General features: G+C 36.6%; 1 protein-coding gene across 1 annotated transcript in view; it reads left to right on the forward strand.

Annotated features, from left to right (window-relative positions):
* LOC150089403 (uncharacterized) overlaps window positions 1-25,439 on the forward strand; it is a 141,174-nt gene that overhangs the window by 3,028 nt on the left and 112,707 nt on the right. The window contains exon 2 of the mRNA XM_090368571.1: window positions 21,601-21,666. Within this exon, the coding sequence (XP_090224697.1) occupies window positions 21,616-21,666 (51 nt within the window). The 5' untranslated portion in view covers window positions 21,601-21,615. The remainder of the gene's footprint in view (window positions 1-21,600; window positions 21,667-25,439) is intronic.

The raw sequence follows: 25,439 nt of genomic DNA on the forward strand, positions 1-25,439 counted from the left end.
TGTCTAAGGGTAATATTCTAATATTTTATAACTTCATTCGAAATTTACACAGTAATAAAATTTCTTAAACGAATAAAATATTAAATGCTTCATTTGTATATATAGCTAACGCAACTTTTTTTTTTTTTTTGAAGCAAAAGTAAAGAAACACCGATGTGGTTAACAGAAATCTGAAAGGTCATTATCATACGCTTACTAGCATTACTTTTCTAAACTGAAGTAGAAATAATAAGTTTCAAAGATAAAAACTTCCATTTTTGTTAATTTGGAAGAGAAAATGCAATCGATTAATAGTAGAAAATTAATATAAATGATTTGTTTTAGAGTCATGCTAAGTGAATAGCCCCTCTGTATTTGAACATGAAAAGGCTGCTTCATTTACCCGAGTAAACATTTTTTGCATAAAAACTGATATAACTTTGAAGGAGGAAAGATAACGTTGGCTACTGTGGTTAGAGGGAGAAAATACTCTTTTTTTTTTTTTTTTTTTTTTTTTTTTTTTTAATTCTAGGAGTGAAATTTTTTACCGAAAAACATGCCGCAGACAGAATGGAATTCAGAGTACTCATTGAGCACCTTGTTGTTGTTGTTGTTTGGTTTTTAGGAGCATTAGCAACTAAGGCCATATTGCTCCGGAATATGCGATGGTCATTCCCTGACCTTTCCGCATCCTCCGTATTTGGTGGTGACGGGCTTGAACCCCGATATAATCAAGAAGCGTGTGCAACGCACTGCTGCTCCTATTGAGCACCTTGTCGAACCAGCAACATCAGAAGCGGATGTCACTATTGTGATTGATGTTAGGCTACAGAAATCAATTGTTTTTATATTTATCAAGAGAAACTAACTTTTGTACCCGACATATGGGTTCCATTATGCCTTCGTGAAACGAGTTAAATATCTGAAGCATTGGGATTTACTTTTAACTTAAATTCAAGAGGATTTTATCTAAATACAAGGCTAATTAATGCTCATATTCTTTATAAAGGCCGATGAATACTCAATTATTTTGTCATGATCAGCAAAAGTCCTCCGCCATGGGTATTTTTAACATGAATGTGTCTTTACTTTCATTTGAAATTCAAATATTAGAAATTCCCCTTGTCAATACGATACTAAATAATTATAATAATAAGAGATTATTACCATTTTATTTTACTTTATTATTATTTTTTTTACATTTCGACGTGTATACACACAATTATGACTTAAATAAAACAATGGCATTTTCCCCGAAAAAATGCGCGATCAGAGAAAATTCAAATATTAAAAAAAACGAAAGTTTAATGTAAATACATATACGTTGAATTGCCTGATTCGAGGCAGGGATTAAACGAAAGTTGTTATCTTTACTTCTTAAAGGAAAAAGAAAGCTTGTAGCCACCGGAGGTATCTTCAGCCTTATCAGATACCTGTGTAGAAGCGTAGTGTCTATTGTGGTAGCGGTGAAGCACCCCGTTGTACACTTTAGAAACTTGATCTTTTATCCGTGACTGAATTTCATGCTTCTCACGCTTCGATAATGTCCGCTGGCCTTATTTGCAGGATGTTTTAAGCAGTCCCAGAGGACTGGAAATACCTTTGAGGATAAAGACATTTCCATTACATATCATCTCACTTCGAACGAATAGAGTTATCAGCGATACTTTCCAAATCCACAAAGTTAATTAATTTAATTTCTTTAATAGCTGATTATTATGCTATTTGTTAGAATTTATGCCAAGAAAAGCGAGGCCTCGAGGAGTCAGCATATGATGTCTGTAAATTGAATGTATTCTATGGTTAGTTTGTCTGTTATTTAGGTAAAAAAAAAAAAAAAATCAGAGTTTCTAGAAGGAAACAAACAATGCAACCGTCACCCCAGATCAATTAACTCAGTTACGACGCGAAGAAAGCTAGGCTCCTCCGGCTCGACAGGATTCAAACTTAGACCTGTTCTACACAGTGTGAAATGATAGCGATTATAACCACTGTGCTGGACGCGAGGAGATACTGTGTAAGTTATTAAAAAACATTCGCATCACTTAAGTATTTCTTAAATGTGGTGGTTGTTGCTAAGGAAATTAATTGCAATAAAAATAATAAAACAAGCTTCATCTTAGTTACATAATTAACGTTTAATTTTACCTATATAAAGAACAAAATACAGCATGTTTCAATCTAAACTACATTATTAGATCTTCGCACGGTAAGGTATTGTGCATGCTCTGTAAAGCGACTTGGCGCATTATAGCCTTAGTAGCTAATGCGCCAATAAAACCAAACCAACCATCTGTAAAGCGATCCTCGATTATTGCGAATTACGTTTAACGACTGGGATGGAGCTCCAACTTGTAACTGTAGAAACAGTATAATCACGCAGCCAAGGAGCTGGCTGCTTGAAATGTGCTATTCATAAACAACAAATTTAAACACTGTATTTGGGTGAATCCTTCGCCTTAATTTCAATATAAAGACAATAATCTGAACTGAGAATACAGTGATAACTAAGTTTATTTTCAGTTGAGTATTATAATTCTTGCCTCATGTTGTTAAAATCATATGTTTGCAACAAGATAAACGCAAACTAATGTTTTCACCAGTGAAAACATTAAGTTTCAGTCATTAACTTTTCTTCCATATTACGCAGATTACAAGTTTTGGAAGTGACCTGGATGTTGCATTTATGAAGACTAACTACTTAACTCTCAAAAAGATCTTTCCTTTCTTCATAAGAGAATTCCATCATCTTAAGCAAGGAATTTTCATTCATCTAAGCTTACATCCACTTTTCTACCAAGTAAAGACATATAAGACACACATATCTGAATGTCTTGATGCTTTCTCACTTAATGACATTTCTAGGGCTAATTTTTATTCGACCTAACCATCATGAATTTTACTAAGGTCAAATCATTTTTATCTTAAAGTATGCCATAATGTCACCGGTATTTCATCCAGACTTCAATCGCTGAAATGATAGAAATGCAGGTTATTCATTAATGGTACGCATTCACGTTCAGCGCAGACTAGAGTCTGCGCTACGTGACAGTATAGTAGGTTCATAACTTGTTAGTTGTTTGGAGAGTCCTAGGTTCAAATTTCCTTGGACACTGGAGAAATTCTCAAAAGCTTCTTCAATCGGTGCTGTACTTAGTGGATTTCAGGCAGAGGAGTAGGATTTCTTCATTTTAGTTATTCCATATTTTTCGACCCACCCAACGGCCAAATCATCGCTTGAACATACACTTTTACAGACAACATAAGGATAAAAGATCATATGGGTTAGTATGCCATGTGAACTAGTGCAAAATGACCAAAGTAGTCTATACATCCCCCCCCCCCTCACCTTAAACAATTAACGCACGCAAGCCAGCAAACGAACAGCGATGTGTGGACTTCAATCTTCAGATTAACGTGAGTTTATATTCAATCCCCTTTTTAGGAAGTGAGTAACTGATCTTCGCAATACTAAGACAATTCATTTAAAGTGCTAAACCTCGAAAGCATGGAAAAATGTTATCTCCAAGAACTGGAACTTAAGTTTCAAGCAGTGAAAAACAATCTTCTTGCAGCATGAAAATAACTCAATGCATTTGTTATTCGACATAACCATCATGAATTTTATTAGGATTCAATCATTTTTAGCTTAAAGTATGCCATAAAGTTACGAGTATTTCGTCTAGAACCGATAGATGATAAAAAGCCAAGGATGATTACGAGAACCTATCGTTTAAGTTTAGTACACTATTTTTCCTCCCTGCTGACTACGGCCAAAAATCGTTAGCCCAGTACTGTGGTAAAATAAGAATCTGGAGAGCGTATCGAACGTTGTTTCATTTACTAATCAGCTTACGAGGCTGATCTTGACTTCATATGAATCTTAGTAATACCGCATTACCAAGAATCGTATGCTACACCAAAATTTTCCGAAGAAAAAGAAATACTTTCGCTTATCGGCCTTAGTATCCCCTTCAAAGCAGTCCTCTTGCCGGGTAATATAAACCTTGTCCAGTGATTCGGCCATTGATGGAAGCACTTCTGGAACCGATTTCGCTGTCTTGCAGTGCCATTCGATTTGTGTTGGATCTCTAAACTGTAATGAAATTAACCTCTGAGTTTTTATTTTGTCTCGGAAACAAAAAGAAATCACCAAGAGGTAGGTCCGATGAATACCAAATGTGTGGGATCAACATCACGTTGGTCTTCGGTAGAAATCGTTGCTTTTGGTGATGTCAGCGTACGTGGTACAAGTTTTGCTGCGACCTATCGTATGTTCATTTTTTCCGTTAAATGCATTGGCAGATTCCACAGGAGAGGCTCTTTCCAGTAGCATGTGCCTGCTTGATAACAAATTTGTAAACAGATTATTATCGGATTTGAGAGGCAGGAGGTTTTGAACTTTTTAGATTTTTTTTTGCTCGATCGATATATTCATTTCCCTGGTTACTACCTGTAGTATGTCCTGGGATCTAACAATTTGACGCCGTTCGAACCTCGTTAGTCGAGCTTGAATTTGACATATGGAATGAGTGAGAATTAAAATTTCCTCTAACGTATTTTCGTTAGACGAAATACGTTATATACCCTAATGAGTTAGAGTCTATATAAGGTGTTTCCGGATATCCCGTAAATCTCTCAAGTAAGGCAAGAAGGGGTGTTATTTGGACTAAGTCGAAAGCAGATTTCATGTCCAGAAAAATGGTGTGAAGATCTTCGTTGTCATTCCAGGCGTTAAGTATTTTCTGTGATAAGGACTGCTAGACAGGTTACAGTAGATCTATTAGGCATGGTATAATGGGTATGTTCTGGCCTATGCGCAAAGATTGCGAGTGCTACATCATTACAGATGCACTTCTCGAGGCATTTCAGGAAGGGAGAGGCAATTGATATTGGCCTGAAGTCAGCCGACCTATTCGCACGAGGCTTCTTCGGAACTGCCACGACTCTGTATGATTTGCACAGCTTGAAGGCACCTGTGCAAATCTGAGTACTTTGTTGCAGAGTTCAGTGAGCTCTTTGCTGATGAAATAAGAAGCAATTTTAGACTAAAGAAAGGTATTGCGTCAATTCCTATGGTGGACTTGTCAGGTAGTGAATTTATTATTTTTATTAGCTGTTCTTTGGAAATTTCTGTATTACTAGAAGGTGAAGAAACGTTAAACGCTTCGTTCCAAGGATATGCTTCGGACACACGGTGATCGCGCTTAAAACGCAGCACGTGCTCACACCATTCCTGGACATCTAAAGATAGAGGGGTGCAAGTATGACTTGTGGACCACACACGTTTTCCCCTGGATAGCCGGCCGTTCATGAAATTGTCAATAGCAAATTGTTTATTATTATTAGCCATATGGTACAAGGAAGCCTGAGGCTTATGCTGCACCAGACAAAAAAAAAAAAAAAAAAAAAAAAAATCCCGAGTTACCCCCTGTGTGTGTGTGTGTGTGTGTGTGTGTGTGTGTGTGTGTGTGAGAGAGAGAGAGAGAGAGAGAGAGAGAGAGAGAGAGAGAGAGAGAGAGAGAGAGAGAGAGAGAGAGAGAGAGAGAAGTAGAAAGGCATCACCAAGAAAGAGAAGAATGATGATATCCAGCTCAGGACCCTGGGTTTGCCAAGCCCATACTCACCAGATGTGAGCCCTCAAGGATGGATTTACTCTTCTGGAAATCCATCCTTGCTAAGGAAAATTTGGCGTATGACTTTCGTGAAGGCGACTTCTTCCTTTAGGGAAAAACAGGCATGGGCTGCCTGTTTTTCCCTAAAGGCCTTAGTCAGGAGGTCATTCCACCATGGCTTTGAGTTGGGACTAAGGATGCAAGTTTTGGACATTGCAGACCTTGCAATGAATTCCATCCATCTCGAAAGCCAGTAGGCGGCCTCATTTATGTTAAGCTCAGCCAGTATGTTCCATGGGTAAAGTTGGAAAAGGGTAGTAACTTTTCCAGTGTTGATGTATTTTGGATTCTATACTCTCCTGACAGTGTTTGTAGTTTGTACTTGTGTACGTTCATCCTTAGGTGCCTGCAGAGATATCACAGCAGCAATCGGAACGTGATCGGACGGGAGGAAGTTTTCAGTTATGGTCAGGGTTTCCTTTACTAAACAGTTTGAGAATATGCGCTGCAGGGTGGCATCGCCATGTGAGGGAGGAACATGAATCTATATATAACGTGGATTGATTATCTATAACGCATTGAAAAGCTTCTTAAAACGTAGGGTAATATCAGTAGCGATTCTGGGTCCTTCCCTTCCATGCTCTTTAACAACCATTCCAAACCATTCCGTCAGGGACCCCGACCTTCGGGCCCCTCCCCCAGCGGTGTATAGTGTGTTCGTGTCTAATGGCACCAGGGGTTTTCCCCATCTCCGCGTTGCTTTCATTGTGGGTGTGACAGTTCACTGTAAAGGCCAGAGATTTAAAAGTGTATGGATTTTGTAAGTGTAGTGTTGTGTATCGTTGTTCTTCTGGCCATTTAGCCACTAGACCCCTGCTGGGGCCCAATGTTGTCCATTGGGCCCCAGCAGGGGTCTAGTGGCTATGCCTCGTAGAGGCAGATCCTGCCACCTAATTTCCTGAGATTTCAGTGGCTAGGACCTAAAAAAAAAAAAAAAAAAAAAAATTCTCGCCTGGTGAGGGTTAAGAAAATTGAGTAGAATGAGTTTAGTGTGAACACAATTAATTTAGTCGTTATTAAATTTTTCAAGTTATGTGGGGGATGCCAGCGTATTGGGTAGAGTGGGGGAGGAGACAGAAGGATAGGAGGAAAAGACAGAAATATGGGGACGATAGAGAAGATGACCCCAGTTAATCAGTGGGGCAGGCCCATGCTTCACCAGGCGAAGAGAGGAGTGGCAAGGAGGGGACCGTCCCCTCCCCCTGCCGGGAGAGAGGGAGAAGATAGGATCATGCAAGGGAGCATGGTTTGGGAACCAAGATGGCCAGCAGCAAGCTGCAGTTGGTCTTCAGTGGTATTGGTGTTTCCATTTGGAATATCATTAATGGTACCAGATTCCGTCCAGCCCGGTGGTTTGTCACTGTTGGTCAAGTCTTGTCCAGGTAGTAGAGGTGTCAATTCTGTGATCCATATCAAGTGCAGTGATCAGGTTCCTTCAGGATTTCAGGAGTGAGGGGAAAAAAAAACCCACCGTCTTTTCCTTATTCTTTGCGCCTTTGTCACAGAGGGTTGCTAGTTGTTGTCAGGGTTGCTGATCTTTTCCCCCCAGCGGTGGTAGACATGGTATGATAGTTTTACCACTACGTAAAATTTATTTCGTGGTCTTATTTACTTAAAATAAAAGCTCCATTTTATTCCGCCATTTCCCGTTTGGGAAGTGCATATAAATGGGCTGTATGGTCCAGTTTCCCCCGTTATATTGTATTTCTCATATTTATAACTGCATGCATGGGATTTAAAAATGAAGGTGGGCGCTTTGACATTTGACAAGTGTCAAATTCATCATAATTACAATATAATAAAGTAAAATCATAACTCACTCTCGGTGTGCCGAAAATATAATAGCATTAGTATTAATAATATTTTAGTACGTTAGTATACAGTTTTAGTATGTAAATTAGTGAAATTATTAGTAGTGGCAAATGACTTAAGAAAGCAAGCTTATAAAGTATCATCTAAAAAAAATTCCCAGATAACCTGTCCATTCCTTCTAGTAATTTGTCTAGTTCTTACTTGAATTTATTCAAACTACCCACTTCCACAACAGATGGAAGTTTGTTCCAATAATTAACCGCTCTCTGGCTGAAAGAAAACTTCCGTAAATCTATCCTGCAACCATCCTTCCTCAATTTGAATTTATTCATCCTCTTGTGTGTGTATAGTGTGAGCAAGAGAAAGCATGCCATCAGCATTCAGTTTTCTCAATCCATTCGAAGCCTTTAACACCACAATCAGACACCTCGAAGGTGCCCAGTCTCCAGATGTTGCAATTTGCAGAACTTTCCAGGTGGCCTTTCTTGGTAAGACCACCCTTTTGTTCACTTCACCAATTTGGCTGTCCTTTTCTGCACCCATTCCAGTAGATCTACATCTTTCCTATGAGGACTGCCTTGTACAATGCAATGATATATATCATTGTATTGTACAAGGAAAGTTCCTGAATATGTATCACTGACAAAATCGCATGAGCTGTCCTTGCTACCTTGCTCAGAGAAATTCGTATCTGACTGCACAATTATCCCCTCCCCAGGTCATTTTCATCTTCTGCTACCCTAAGTGTAGCCACAATTGGTACGTTATTCTGGGGTTACTGCTACCTATATGCAATACCTTGCATTTCTCATCCCATTTGCCTAATTTTTATAGATCTTGTTCCAGTAGTATACCTTGATTACTGTCATTTACCACCCTACTAAACTTTGTATAATCTGCAAACTTAAAAATTATGCCTTATTATACATCAATATCATTAATAAATATAGAAAACAACAATAGGCCCAGAACTGAACACTTGGGCTATTCGTTCACGAAGAGCAATGTACATTAATAACCACCACTCTGTCTTCTTCGACCGAATCATCTCTTTATTCATAGCAGTAATTTGCTTATTGCCACACTGCTCTAATTTATATAGCAGCCTTATGTGCAACAGTATCAGAAGCTTTCCTAAAATCCAAGTATGATGTAAAATTAATTTTTTGCATCCGGTTCCTTTGTTACTACATCATAGTAACCAATTAGACTGGTGAAACAAGACTGCCCCTTAACAAATCCTTCCTGACTGCAATATAATTGCATTCCTATCTGGATAGTCTTGCATTACTTCTTTAACCAATGACTCCATTATTTTTTCCTAGCTTAAGTAAATTAAGCTTAATTAGGATGTCTTCAAATAAAAGAACGTCGCCTGGTCTCATTTGTTCCAACTTTCTTTAAATTACAATATTAGGGGACAAGATATCCCAGAAGTTAATGACCTTTTTTGTTAAAAGAAAATTTTCTTATATCCTCTACAACTATCTTTTCTTATTTTAAGTACACATCCTGTTCTAGTTAGCGCACTTGCGTAAGGAAAAAAGATTTTAATTTATTCAGATCTTTCAGCCATAAATATCTCATGCTTTCTCACGGTCTAGTCTGAAACTGTTTGCAGCCCACAAAATTGAAATCCCTCTATATAGGAATATTTATTAATATCATTGACCCCTTGTTATATTTCGCTGCATCTTTTCCAGCAGATCTACATTTTCTTTAAATTTGGACTGCAAACCTGTACAAAAATACTTAACTCGTGATTCAACAAAGGCTTTATATAATTAAATAATTCTCTTTTGTCTCTACTAGCAAAATTCCTACATCACACATAAAGCATAGCAGTAACCAATTGGCAGGCTGTCTGCACTGTTGAGGGAATTTTCATGTAGAAATAGTATACGTAATTACTCCAAAGCCTTTTTCATTATCAACTTCGATAAGTTGATTGCTTCTCAAGTAATAAAATAACTTGGAGTTACTATTCTCAAAAATATGGCTTTTTTGTTCACAGTTAAGCTCTGCATTAATTTTTAATTTTTAAAATTAATGCACGCCGTAAAGTCCTAGAAAATGCAAAAACAACAAAAAACCGAAGTTTAATAATTTATAGTCTATTATCAGTTTAACCACAAAAGATTCCACTCTTAAACATCCGCATGGATGGAGTATGTACATTAAGCAGTCAAACTAATTACAGAATTAGTTTACATTTCATAAAATTATTTACAAAATTTATACCACTCTTGAACAGCTTATTACAAACCAGCAAATTAAATAAAGGGAAAATTAGCACAATACTTTAGAGTAATCTCAAGTAGCTATATTGTGCTCATATTCAATCAATATCAATTCAAATTAGGCAAATCAGATCATTTGAGTAAGTAGGTAATTACGGGTAATGTTTAGAATAAAAACATCAGTTCAACTGATATTTTTTCCTCAAGCACTAGATTTCAACGAGTGAATGCGTTTCAGTCAGTTTGCTTCCTATATACTCAGTCGATGCAAAGCTTCTCATGGTCGAATCCAAGCTGGCTATATATGGTCAATCCTAGCAGGAAACATGTATTCCAGAATTGTCAGAGTATACAGATTGAGTATTAAGGGAAGTGGTGGATTTGCATCATTTCTTGCCCTTCGGGATGGTGGGCATTCGCCCACCATCTGGAATATGTCAGGCGAGTCAATTAATTTGGTGATTAGCTTAGAAAGAATATATACAGATTTTCTTGATAAGATTTGGTATTTCCATGGGATGGTATTCAGATTTTTGTTGAAGACGGTTCTGAAGATATTGAATGGCAACCCACTAATTTCGTTCGTCTAACTGTGGATCCAATACCAATATCTAATTTTTTGATTCTAATTAAGTTTATTTGATAAGTTGCAGGGGTGTAGGACCAGGCGTGCTAGGTATAGTTGAAATTGGTGTGAGGCACTTTTGGATGTATGGTACTATGAGCCTAGAGAAGTGTATCGCTGTCAGTTCTTGGCTTACAGCTCACGTCGTGGCAAGCGTTTTGTTTTAGTTTTTTTAAAATGGTGGAAAAAAACAAGACTTTCGTCCCAAGTAGATCTAAGGTCAAGATGATAATCGACAGCTTCAAATATTATATAAGTTAATACCTAATTTGAACACAAACATTCAAATTAATTTGACTTTGTCTACGTGCACTTGAAGGAAATTTTCTTAGCATTTGTTTCCTCATTGGTAAGAATCTTCACTGGAAGTGCTTGAAATAACACATCGCCCAAACTTACTGATTTCGCATGAAAACATCCTGTGCAATTGAAAGCTGCACTAAACACGACCGATAATTCATATGTGAAGCAAAGATAACTCAGTAAAACCAATATTTATAAAAGGCAGTTACTTATAATGGACTTACTTTTGTTCATTTGGTGAGGCCCGAGTTCAAATCATATTGTAAACTGGAGGAATTTAAGGGCGACTCTCCAGTGGAGGTTATAGATTTCAGACGAAGAGAGTATTTCTCCTCGTGAATTATTCCGAATGTTTCGCCCTGCAAAATATGAAGTCGGTCCGTCAGTATACACATGAACAGACATAACAGTTCAATAAAGATCACAGTTAATACTGTTCAGACTTGTACAATATAGTCAGAACAGACAATGCACCATGGAACCCCCCCTAAAACAATTAACCAACTATTTATAAATTTGAAATTATATTTATATTAATTTAATAATTATTGTAATTTCAGCTGCTAGTTTACAACTCTTTCTTTCTATCTATCTTTCGTCTCTATCTCTCTCTCTATTTGATTTGTCGTTGGGTCATCCGAATCGGAGACCCTCGATTTTCGCACCCGGTAATAAAATACGCCACTGGTTTAGTCTTTCAAGCATTTCTAAATATGATTTATAATCTCTACTTTCAGAAAATGCCATTCCATTAAGCGATTGAATAGCGATAATTTAAAAATACTAATTAACAAAATATATGAATTACGTTTTATGGATGTGTACACATAAAACATATGAATCTCTCATAATTCTTACTTGAGCAGTGGACCGATTTGCTTAGACAGGTCCCAAGTTTCATATCAATTTGGGAAATAGTTATTGAATACTTTCATGTAGAGAGAAAAAAGGGAGTTTTATTTTATTTTTTAACCAAAGCTTATTTTAAAATTTGTATGTTTCTCATTCTGGAAAATTTTACTATTAAAAAATACTGAATCGCAAGCATGCATGCACTTCTTTTCAGCGGGCTTCCTGATTTTCCAAGTCGATTGTGTTCAACTGAAGAAGTGTTTGCTGTGCGCTTCGCATCATGTATTATTACGATCACATAATATTCTGTGCCGTGTAGCCATCACTTTTTTTTTTGTTTGAATGTAGAAATTATAGATTTAAGACACTATTGTAGGCGTAATTGGTATTAACACTTAACTCATCACCATTGTTATATTTTGATAGAAAAAAATTGAATAAAAATTAATAAATCTGCTCTTTGTACTTTAGAAGGCCAGATAGGACTTAGGAGTCTACTAGATAATAAATACAAGAGCAATACTGTATTTACGAGGTATTTAACTAAGCTCGAACTTGACTAGTCAAGTGGCTCAAACTACGGTTAACTCAAACGCCTGTAATACAGTACTTATGTGTTTATAGTTTCTTATGAGATTTGCTAAATCAATATAAAACGGTAGCAAAAAGTTAATCCAGTAAGAGCAGATTTGGAAAAGACTCGCATGGGAAAAATAAAAGTTATTGTAAAATAAAATGATATAAGACGTAAGGCGCGAATTACGCTAGATTGTAGGGACCCGCATCGAAGTTGGCCGGGATGGTAACCCACTCGCTGGATGAAATATTGAAAATGCGTTTCCATCCACCCTGGACTAATACATTTGTTTTTTGAATTTTAGTTGTACATAATTTTAACAAAATAAAAATTTTAATGTTAAAATGAGATTGAAGTGTTTAAATATATGGTATGAAAATATTGTAGAAAGAAGTGCAGGTGGGTTCTAAGCAGTACGTAGGTTAAAACAAGACTAATAATAAGCAATATTGCGTATAGTTATATTTTATTTTTTTGAAGAGAAAAAAAATGTAGAACAGCAAATTTTGTAATTCTCTCTAGATTGTCATAATTTTGAACAGCTTGAAGTTATAAGCACGGAAGAATTAAAAATTGAAGAATATAATCCGCGTTCTCAGCTTCCATTTTTTTCTTATGTAAATTTAATGCTTATATATTGATTGAATGACCTATAACAGAGATTGCCAGAAGTCATAAGCAAACTAATATAGGTGGGAAATTTCATTCTCAGATTAAAAAAAAAAAAAAAAAAAAAAAAAAGATTATAATAGAAGGAATGAAATAGTATACTGTATAATATCGGTAAGCTGTTTCATAATAGGCCTACAAAGTTCGTGCTCAAGAATAAAGTAATACGTGGTCGCTTCCTGATTCGGACGTATGCCATCATTTTGCTAAAAATTTCATTCTCTAGTCGTGTTTAATCACTGCAATATTCATCGTGAAGGGTAAAGTGAGCTTGAAGTAACCAACGGAGGGCACGAGTTGCAGAAATATCGCCTCTCCATTACAGTACTTTGCAAATGAACAGCTGTCAGAAAAGGAAGAATTTCATTTTCGATCACTAAAATGAGGCGGATGTGCTTAGCTATAAACTCATGCGAATAGGTTTCCGTGATAGGCATAACGAGAAATGAACGGGCAACCATCCCCGGAGTTCTGAGTTTGGTATTTGCTATAAAACAAAGTACCTCGTGATGAAAGCCACCTGGTTAAACTTGGAGGGGCATCTGTTCTTTTGTGAGTTTTCCCCTGATTTTACGTGATCAGATAATGCGCGATTTTTTGAAAGAATGTCTAAAGTACCGCCAGGTTACGTGCCTGTCAAACAAACGTAAAGCACGCCTATGCCTATCTCAAAGGTTCCATGGATGAGGGTGGAGACAATGCAACAATTGCCAGACTCGAACAGTTGACGTAACTGGATGCGTAATCAAGAAAAAAGGTTGTAATAGACGGTATATTGCTGGAGTTCTGGGGAACCGTCGTGGGCAGAACCTTGTAAACGTCCTTGACCGAAAGCTGAACTTGAAACAAAAGCCACGCAGAAAACGAAACAGATGTTGAGGCGGTCTTATGTCATTGCCATATATTCTTGTCCAAGATTATTAATATGCACATCACATATCCGTATTTTTCTTTCTTAACGTATAAAACTTTTGTTTTCGCATTTGCTTTTATATCAACTGTGTAATATCTGTAATGATATATTGGTACACAGAATCAAAGGAATTCTAGAATAGCGGTTACAAATACGTCAGGTCGTTGGGTCAAGGAACGGCAATTCATGTTTTCTTAAGCTTTCGATTTTGATTACTGGCCGGGAAAGGTTTATTATTCTAGTGGTTGAGGAACATTTTACAAGTTTTTTTTTTTTTTTCCCCCTAGTAGGCAGGTATTTCTTAGGATGCTGGGGAAATAAATAAATGCTATCATAGACAGCTTTCTTTAGAAACAGTTTTTTATTATCTGATCAGTTTTAGGGAAATAGTGTTTCATTAACTTAACTTCCATCAAATTATTTATATTTAAAGGTGCTTTTATATTATTTTTTACAGTTAATTTAATTTGAATGCTAAATTATAAGAGGATCACAAATTCAACATCATCATCAGCTATTTTCAATCCACTGCAGGATGAAGGCCTCTCCAGCAACTTTCCAGTTCCTTCTGTTTTGTGCAATGGCCATCCATTTACTACCCACAAACTCATGAATTTCATCTATCCATCTCCGTCGTTGTCTTCCAGGTTTTCTTCTAGCTCCTCTTGGGTACCATTCTGTTATTTTCTTAGTCCATCTGTCATCATGTCTTCGAGCTATGTGTTCTGCCCAAGACCAATTTAGTTCTTTAGTTTTGATAAGAATGTTGTTTACTTGAGTTGGCTGCCTAATCCATGTGTTTCTCTTCTTATCTAACAGTATAATTCCCAATATAATTAGTTCCATTCTTCGCTGAGTCATTCTCAGCTTCTCTTCCATTCTTTTGGTGAGTGCCCAAGTTTCACTTCCATAAGTCATGGTGGGGAGTATACATCGGTTCATTATTTTACGTTTCAGACAAATTGGGATACTGCTCCACAGTATGTGACTTTATTTCCTGAATGCTATCCATCTCCAAAATTTATTCTTCTCTTGACTTCCAGCCAATTATCATTATTACAGACAATGATTTGTCCAAGATAAATATATGACTCCACTTTTTCGATTACTACTCCTTCAATCATTATATCCCTTTCTGTGGCATACTTGTTCAGCATTACTTTTGTTTTAGCCATATTCATCTTTAGTCCAAAATCCCTACTAACTCTGCATAACTGATTGAGATTTTCCTCTAATTCTTTGGGATCGTGACTTATGACCACAATGTCACCTGCAAATCGTAAATGGTTTAGGTACTCTCTCCGTTCACATTGACTCCTTTCTGCGACCAGTCTAATCTTCTGAAAGCTTCCTCAAGGGCAACTTTAAACAATTTCGGAGATATTGTCGAACTCCTTTCTCAATTTTAAAATTTCCTACTGTCTTTGTCTAGTCTAATAAAGGAGGTAGCGTTCTCATATATTTTCTTAAAAATCATAATATATGAGGTAGCTATGCCTTGTCTTTCCAGTACCTGAAACATTGCCTTATGCTGTATGGAGTCAAATGCCTTTTCATAATCCACAAATACCAGGCATAATGGTGTTTTGTATTCATTTACTTTCTCCATTAGCTGTGATATTACGTGAAGGTGATCTCTAGTTGAGAACCCTATCCTAAAGCCAGCTTGCTCTTTCAGTTGATTCTCATCAAGTATTCTTTCTAATCTGTTAGTAATGACCCTTGTGAACAACTTGTAGATGTGGGATAACAAGCTAATTGGTCTATAATTTCCAATTTCTGATTTATCTCCTTTCTTACGCAGCAAAACTATAACTGCATTATTCCACTCCTTAGGCATCACACCTTTTCTAATGCATTTTATGAAGAGTCTTGCCAGTTTTTGTGTCATGTCTCTTCCTCCCAATTTTAACAGCTGTACAGTAACTTCATCTCCCCCAGGGCTTTCTGATTCTTCATTTTCTTCAACGCATGTTCTACCTCGTCAGGAAGGGTATGTCGTATGTGTTACTAATTTGCGATCCATTTTCCCCACGCTCCTTGTATAATTCTCTATAATAGTCGTCTGCTATTTTAATTATGAATTCTCTGCTATTTATAAGTGCAACATCGCTATTCTTCAGTTTCAGTATCATTTGTCTTTCGGTATTACTGCTCATGGCTGCTGATTTAAATCCTTTGTTTCCCTTTAATGCTTGTTCTACTTCTCTTGTGTAAAATCTTCTTATGTCCTCTCCGAGTCTCTTTCTGATGACTTTGCCTAACTCAGTATTCTCAATTTTATCATTGTCAGTGTTTATATTGCTCTTCATTTGTCGTCATGATAAGCGTTTCTTGACTAATTTTTTGTTCTTTGGATTTATTTTTACTTATATACAAATTCCACATATACTTCCAAATTAAACGGTTTATTGATTATTATCCAGAAAAGGAAAATAGGTTTTCCTACAAGAGGCATATTTGAATAATGAATAAAATTGCAATGATGTTGATTTCAGATTCGCTTTAGGATTCTTTTCTCAAGAAAAGTAGTGTAGAGCCAACCGGACCCTTCTGAGACAGGCTGTACTGAGGACAAAGTTTTCAACCTGAGATTAAAATAAAGAGGCTAAAACTGTATACTAACCAATACCTTGCCAAATGTTTTGGATTTTTTTAGAATTATTTCTCAAGGGGAGAACGGGGGAAATGAGTTAACCTGTCATCCCGAAATCTATTATCAAGGTATTAGTATTAAAAGTACTGCCAATACTTTTGATACTAATACCTTGATAATAATCAAGAAAGCCAGAGCCTTTTGTTGCACCAGCTACAAGCACTACTTATGTTTCCCTTCTTCCCGTAGATCCTTTGAACTCCCTTTGAAATATCAGAGCAACAGTAGTGGAAAGAGGTGCCCACCAACTCAAATACGAAGAGAAAAAAAAAACGGCAGCTAATGAAAAACGATCCACAGGGATCCTGGCAGACAATAACAATCACCAGAGAAATCATAACTGCAATAAATGCCTTTCCAAATCAATCAACAGTGGGACCGGATAAACTTTCCAATATTCATTTTAAAGGTACGCAGTCCCTTCCATCGTTGACACTATACCATACCATATTCCAACGAATTCTAAAAAAAAAAAAAAAAAACGCACGGTACCGCAAGTTTGCAACACATTTGGTGAAACCAATCCTAGAAATCAAGAATACTAAAGAATTTAATCACTTTAGCCCAATCAGATATGCTCTAAGTTATTTGAGAAGAGAACACTTGCTACCATTTAACATTGCTCACTCCACCCAACTTACATACAGCACTCAGGAAAAGATCTAAAGAACAATGGATAATAGAGCTCAGTTGCATTTGGTGTTCCTTGATTCGAAAGTTTCTTAATGACCGGGTGTCGATCCTTCCATTTATTAATATTTCAAGTGGCTGTTTTAAGATTAAGGAGGAAATCTCTCCATCCTTATAGTCATTTTAAAATGCAAAAAAAACTGGAAATCATAAATTTCAGCCAGCGCTGCACCCGCTATACAAGGGGGAGTTTCGCTTCCATTACTGTTTGCGGCATCGCTGGAACCATTTTTGGCAACACACTCTGGGTTTTGTCATAAGCAGAAAAAATTACAATAGACATCCCCAAAGGAAAACGGAGTAGAGAAACTTATAATATAGACGGAAAGCTCTAAAGAAGGGTTTTAGATATGCCAATGACTTCAGAAGTCTCGTAGATTACCTGTAGCCTATTGAACTAATCTGTAAACTCTGAAAAAAAAAAACTGTGCAGATATCCTTCACACATTGGGGAACTAAAAATGATGTGGCGATACAAACAAATGGAACGACTATCAAAGCTCATTCACATACCGGCATAGGCCTCATATGGGATGACGGTCTAACGCTCAAACAAAAGAACTTTAACAGCCATCTACCAAAACCGAGAGAAAACAGCCCTGCAACCAGCAGCCAAAGATCATAACCAGTTTAGAACTGACTAAGATGGAACAACCCTGACAGCCACTGATATTTCGCCTGGACGGGCTCCGTCCCAGGAGAGACACTATCAGCACTGAAAACCACTTGACACTGCACTGTCTTCAGACGGAAGTGACCACAACTTTCGGATGGGACTCAACCACACGAGTGACAGTACACTTGGACCAGGAAGAATGACAACACACTGGACTGGCACTACTTCGCCATATTGAGAAACACCAGAAGAGATGACGAGAGATCACTAATCCTGGATGGGACCCAGAAACAACAACCCTCCTGGACTTGGATGGACTCTGGTCCAAATGATGGAAACGCACCTGAACCCAGGAAGATCACAACGACAAAGACCTAGCACAGCCCTGCTGTCGGCCATATTGGCTCTCCCAACCACGCTCCCTTGCGTGGCCTTATCATCCCTTTCTTCCCTGGCGGGGGGATAGTTTTCTATATCCTCCCGCCTGTCGCCCCTCTTTTTCGCCTGGTGGGGCATGGGCCTACCTCACCGACCATCTGGGGTCGTCTTCTCTATCGTCCCTATACTTCCGTCTTTCCCCCAGCCTTCAGTCTCTCCCCCCATACACTGCCTAACACGCCAGTGTGTGACCACACAAGCTGTCAAAATATTAATATTCAAATCTAAATTGCGCCAGCATAAACCTCTTTCGGCTTTTTCGGCCCAGCGCTTAACCCCCCCACCCCATTTTTTAGGGCCCTAGCTACTGAAATCTCGGGAAATTAGGTGGCAGGGCCTGCCAGGGTAAATATAAATCTACTGGATACCCGGCCTAGTTCCACGGGACAAAGAATGTAAACGGTGGGTCCCAATAGGGACCCAACGGCTAAATGGCCAGAAGAACAACGGTACACAACACTACACATATACACAGCCTACACACTTTTAAACCTCTGGCCTTGATGGAGTACTGTCTCACACTCATAATGAAAAGAGCGGAGATGGGGGAAACCCCAGGTGCCGTCAGGCAACTAACACACTCACAATGAAAACTATGCGGAGATGGGAGGAAACCCCTGGTGCCGTGAGACCCTAAACACACTTTACACTTTGGCAAAACTAAAACATGTAGTGCGTTATGTGAGAGATCAGGAAATGGTAAGGTCTCTGCATTCGGCACTTCGAGTCTTACGTAGTCCGATACTCACCTATGTTTCTACCATTTGGAATTCTAAAAGAGCAGTTACAAATATGTCAGGTCGTTGGCTCAAAGAATAGCAATTTATGTTTTCTTAAGCTTTTAATGTCGGAAAAGGTAAAGGCAATAGTACTGCACGCAGTTCGATTTTGATTTACTGGCCTGGAACGGTTTATTCTTCTAATGGTTGAGGAACATTTTACAAGTTTTTTTGTCAGTAGACATCTTCTCTGGTTAGTGATGTCCGGCATTTCCCGAGCCTTGAATATTGGGTAAATGATGTGAATGAACTAGGGTGTAAAGGAAACCATTTACAATATGTAAGACCTCGTGTTTTTCAACCTCAATCTAATTATTTGGAGAATGAGAAACTCATCAAAACATCAAGTATTAGCTGAAATGCTTACAAAATTTACAGGTGCTCCAACTCTTGATAAAGTCTTTCAAGGCCTAAGAAGAGAAATGAGGAGGCAAGTTGACTCATTCCCACCACTGAGGAGTTCCTGGACAGACATGTGTGCTTCAATAGAACATTTCCTTTAAACATAACGGTTACATTTAATAATTGTGATATTAAATACTCTGGATGATAATTGTGATCAAAATGAAATTGACATCATCCAGCAATCATACTGAGAGATGTAGTTGATATAGATACTTTATATAGGGTATGACATTCAGGAGCAGATAACAGTACAGTAGTTAGAAACTGCTACAAAAGATCTAGGAAACTGCTAACTCCAGAACTTTTGAATTAGCAGCCCGACCAAAATATCTTCCGAACTTCATTGCAGGTTAGGAAAATATGGGCTGCACATTCGAAATCACTGTTCAAAAATACACTTATATATATATATATATATATATATACACACACACACACACACACACACACACACTCTCTCTCTCTTTTGGTCTTGTGGCCCGCTGAGTACTTTTATGCCAATGTTTTAATACATTTTGAATACCTATATAGTATCAATTATACTCTTACAATAGTAATTATATATATATATATATATAACAACACAACAGCTCAAGTAAATAAATCCCGGGATTAAAATTCAACTAGTTTGATTATCAATGTAGCGGCATGGATATCAAACAAGAATTGACTGACACCAGTCGACCATCACTAATACTTAAATACAGGTACACCTGGAGAGAACGCGGTACTACAGTGGATGAACAGGGGCGTACTAACCCTTCGCAACTCCAACATGATTATACACTCCTAATGTGGAATTTACACGTCTTGGTTAAGAACATTAACGTTGGTAAAGCTCATTACAAAAGCGACTAATGTACCCGATATCTTAAATGTTCTTAATGCTACTCGTAACAGCACCGACTACATGATGGTTTGTCCAGGGTAGAACAATTTTTAATCAATTGTAATAATGATTAAAAAATATAACATTATTAAATAAATATAATCCGTGTCTACAACGTTATCCACAGTTGTAGACACGGTTATCAGTCTGGATACGTTTTGCCCGGAAGTGAAGTACACTCTTACACTATCTAAGCATATGATCCTAACCTGAAGAATATTGCACTAAAGTACTAATGACAGTATAAATAATGACAATTTCAATGTAGACTATATGTATTGTTTAAAATACTTCTAATCCTACCGACATTAAGGGTGTGGCAAGTTTCTTCGTACAATAATAATCTAAATTATTTTAGATGTAAATAAGTAATGTATTAAAATATGCAAGCGTTAGTAGTTGCAAGTGTAAATATCCTTCTAGCTTATTTTTCTTTATTTTACTTTATTTCAATCACTTAGCCCCTGGGCTAAGTGATTGAAATAAAGTAAAATAAAGAAAAAGGTTTGAGATCCCCATGATGTCCAGAAAGACGTTTCAAAGTAAACATCTCGCAATCTACTATAACAAGTTAAAAATACAAAACAAAACGGTCTTAAGCGAAAACAGTCCTAAGAGGAAGTGTGGAGGATTTTTTTTCTCTTAATTAAAAGGGATCCAAAAATAGAAAGTGGAGAAATACTAATGTTGGATACAAGATTCATTTGATTTATGTAGACAATCTACACAAGTCAAATGACAACCAACGTGTGCAAAAACCGATAAACTCATTGGGCACCTAATGTTTATATTTTGTATTCAGCCACTTAATTCAGGAAGTGCAATTATCATTTACATAAACATAAATCTAAGTCGACAGGCGTATTCGTCATTTTTACAAATATCCTATAGATTTAAGCAACGTTTTTCATTTTGATCCAATTTCATTCAAAATATTGCATCTATCTTTTATACAGCAGGCAAATAAAAAAAAAAAAATTAAAATACTGATCCAATGTAAGATAATTAATGATCAGTTCCTTTACTTCTGTATCTCTTCTCTACTTTGCCTTAAAAGAAATAACCAGCTTTGTATTATTTACCAGCATTTGTCAACAACAAGCTAATGAGATCATCTCGGTTCACTGCAGACTTCAGCACAGTTTTCCTGTTTGCTCTTACTCTATGAATTTTTTTAACCAGTTTTAAACAAATGCCTGATATACAATAAGTGTTAATGAAGCACTCAGGAATTTTGTTTCGAGTCCTTACTAGCGTAGTTGATACACAATTTCGGCCAAAATACTTTCCTTTCATATTTATGTAGAATATATTGAATTTTTTTGAGGGAAAGTGAAGTCGATTTTCCCTTTGGGTGTACCAATAGTCAAAACGTATGAGAGAGTGGCCAAAATGCTTAAACTGTCTTAGAAATTCAAACATATGTATTGCATATAATGATGCAGCTTTGTTCAGTTTTACACCGTTTACTTTCTTCCGCAGGCAGAAACTATAAAAATGGATAGAGATTTCACTGGATGGGCAATTGCGATCATAATGATGGCAAAGGTAAGTAACGTAATTAACCAGTAGTAATTTATTATAGTTATGTATATCACGTGTTTTAAATACATATTATGTAGGAATTATTACAGAAGTACGTCGCAGCGCAGTTCGCAGAGAACGGAAAACTATTAAATTAGAAAAATATAAATTTTTTCTCATAATTTTATAAATTAGCGAACTTGTGCACTTGAACATTTGACACCACAAAAGTGACGATTTCTGGCTCCAAGCATACAGTATAAAATTAATTTATGGCTGCTTCTTTCATTGTGTGACTTATAATTTAAAAAAAAAAAAAAAAAAAAACGTATTCTTAAATTTAATGATCAATAATAAAATGTAACTTTTAATATAAAGTGGAACTGATACTAATTAAACCTTGTGTTTGTAATAAAAAAAAGTGAATTTTATTGCGGAAAAACGGGCTACAGGGTTTAGTATTAGTGAGCTAAAACTCCCATACAATAACTGTTTAAAGGCTGGAGATTTTTGTATTGTGTATCAAATCCTGTCATCAGGAAAGAAATTCCGAACTACATACACGGGGGGGAAAGAGAAACATTTCTTACTAAACTTTGGAAAGTTAAATCGCAGGCCCATCCAAGTCCCAATATTAGACATAGTTTCTTCAACCTAATAACAATACCGAATCCAGAAACGTTGCTTTTTGACAAGTAGATGAATTGTGGTGGAAAGCAAGGCATTCTCGCATACAATTTAACTTTTTATTAACATAATACAGTACTTAAACTTAATTTCGCGCCTTTTAAGTAGTTTATTTATTTTGTAGTGTAGAAGCATGCTTGGGAAGACTCTACTCCCTTCGACTAATAATAGCCTCGACTGATGCAGCATTTAAAATTAAGCCGAATAATAGGACTACATACACATAAATATTCTTTAGTTAATTTTGGCCACGAAGAAGCAGTATTGGCTCTTAAGATTATTTCCTTCTTTCTGGCGAGTTCAGAGTCGATCATTCATCGACTTTAAAATTTAATATCTTTAAAATTGAAAGACGTAAAGAAGTGGCAATGTTCGTTAAATTTTTTTAATAAAGATATATCTAGAGGGAGAAGTCTCTGATTATCACCAGTATTGTTTGGTTAAGAATCACACAATACACGATTGGTAAATTCGATTTTCATTTTGAATACATGTCCAACCTCAGTTCTCTGACTTCATATGAAAAAAGAAAACGACTCAAATCTTCTAAGATAACACCCGAAAAGAAAGACAATTATTCATTTCTGTTAGATAATAAATCACATCAGCTTTTCCAGCAAAAAAAAAGTTAATTAAATAAATTAAATATTAATAACAAAAAGTTCAATTTCGCATTAATTAGCAATTAGCAGTTGGCAAGTGAAGCCCGAATTTATTGACACAGCTTCCCAAACCCAAAATGGAGTCCTTGACCCTATTAACCCTAATATCACGTCGACAGTTCCGGCTGTCAAAACTGTCACGAACATAGAGCTTAAAATGCCCATGCTGACAGAGAGTGGTTCGTTGTACTCCCCCGTCATATGCAATGCCGTGATGCACGTAGGAAAGCCAGTCATGCAGTAAGACGGTAGCTCATGGTATATTGTGTCAACAGGGAAGCTCATGAATCATGGATGCTAAACATTACCTGGGGAGAGTGAAGTCATCATTATGATTAGTATCTATGAGTGAGAGTGCACACAACTGATAAAGTGGCTGCTGGAAGACAATGCGAAAGATTCGAGCAAGTCGTAACAGAAAGAAAAGTGCATGGTCAGAAGTGCCAAGCACTTTTCAGACAGCAGTAATTGGACTGAGGTGAAAGTACCTTTACAAGGGTTTATTATCCGCAGCTTTTTTTTTTTTTTTTTTTTTTTCAGCTTTCTTCAAGAGCCCGCATGCACAAGTCAGAAATAAAAGTTGCAGGAAACCGCTAAAATAAAATTTCCACTATTTCGTTTCATTGATAACATAACAGATTGATAGATTAAATTTGGCATTTAAATGACACTCTGCAAGAAAAAAAAAAAATGTTTGCTTTTCACTCATTTCTACATTCTCTCCAAGTATAAAACGTAGTTGTTGCTCAACTAGACATACAAATGGCACAGCATTGTACGTAGAAATAATTGAAAAACCGAAGTTTGTCCATGAAAGTATTGCGAAGTAAATCAAGAATTACTCACTTTTAACTTCCACTTTTTAACTCCACTCCTAGTCTTCGAATGAACAGCACTTGCTCATCAAGCGAAGTAATTTGCAATTTATTCTCAGCGAGCGCTGTTAAATAAATAAATTGTTTCAGGGATCAAGAGTCCTTCATCCATATGGGTAGCAAGCAATATTCTTCTCTTTATGGGGAATTACTATTTATTAAGGGGTAAGAGTGAGGTAACTTGTGTGATTTCTTCACGATATGAGGTGTATAACGCTTTTAAATGCAAACTTCTGTTCACCGCTACGTACAGAATGATGCATTTTGAGGGTTTAGGGTCAAACAACGTTAACTACAAAATCATTTTGTAATAAACGTTTTTGTAATTAACCAAAAAAAGTAGTTTGACATTTTTTTAGTTTACTGGAAATGTGCTTATAGCCCAAGCTTGCAAACAAAATGCAATTTTGTAGTTAACGTTGTTTGATACTAAACCCTCGATTTATACTACTTCATAGAGCTTTATAGCTCTAAACCAGGACCGTACCTGCACTTCTCAGGACCAGAGGTCCAGAGTCCAAAAAGAAAAAAACTTGCATATATAAATATAATCAGAAAAAAAAAACAATTATTTTTACAGATCCGTTTAAACACAAATGTTGCAATACAAAGATCGCTTTAAAAATTGAGATTATAGAGGCCATGCGAGGCTCCCTCTATGGTGAGGCCCAAGGCTAGCGCCTCATGTGCCTGTTTATAAGTACGGCCCTGCTCTAAACTTATAACGAGTATTTATTAACGGAAGTTACTGATACAAATAATTAAATGGTTGCTATGAAAACTTAGCTCAACTATTTCTAGATTTGTGCGAAAAAGATTTTTACAAAGCATATGAATAAATTAAATTTATTTTAATATCAATTTAACAGAAGAGTAGAGTTACATAAAAAATTACTTAAACTAGCACTGTGCAGGAGACGGTATGCACTGACTAGATTTACGAAAAACGAAAGGTTTCAATATTTCAGCAATACAAAAGCAGCTTTAAAACAATGCTCGCTCTTCTGAGTAAACCTACCTAATTGTTTCGATATCTGAACAAAAATCGCTGTGCTCTAGCTATAACTTTGATATATGTCAGATCCACTGCCTCTTCCCTCCTATAACCCAACTTTTCTGGTAGCTACTAGAAACATCTATGCAACAAGTAAGACTATCAACAACTATAGTCTTACGTGTGATGAAGGGCATTACCCGTACTTATCTGATAAGGGTGCCGACCACTTTGATAAGCCTTTTAAAATAAATTATATCTACTCAAGTTAACGCCGTTGTTAAAAAGACAGACTAGAAGATAAATTTATCTTAGAACAAAAAAAACAAGGAAGTGTGATTAATTCGTATTTACTTCCTTTTAAAATTAGAGAATTAAACATATTCTTGTGTACAATTAAATCTGAGCTTGCATTGAACTATTAAGAAATAAGGAATCATAAAAAAAGAAAGATTGTTAAAAACGAACTTGCCTTCATGTTGCAACGTAAAACAAAAGAGTATTTTCTAGAAAAACGGGAATATTTACACCGAATTTTCTCAGGTATTTCCAACTTTCTATCCCAAAATTCCCCAAATA

The sequence above is a fragment of the Mastigoproctus giganteus genome, chromosome 2 (assembly GCF_048544385.1).
Source record: "Mastigoproctus giganteus isolate SK-2022 chromosome 2, ASM4854438v1, whole genome shotgun sequence".
In the NCBI taxonomy this organism is placed as follows: domain Eukaryota; kingdom Metazoa; phylum Arthropoda; class Arachnida; order Uropygi; family Thelyphonidae; genus Mastigoproctus; species Mastigoproctus giganteus.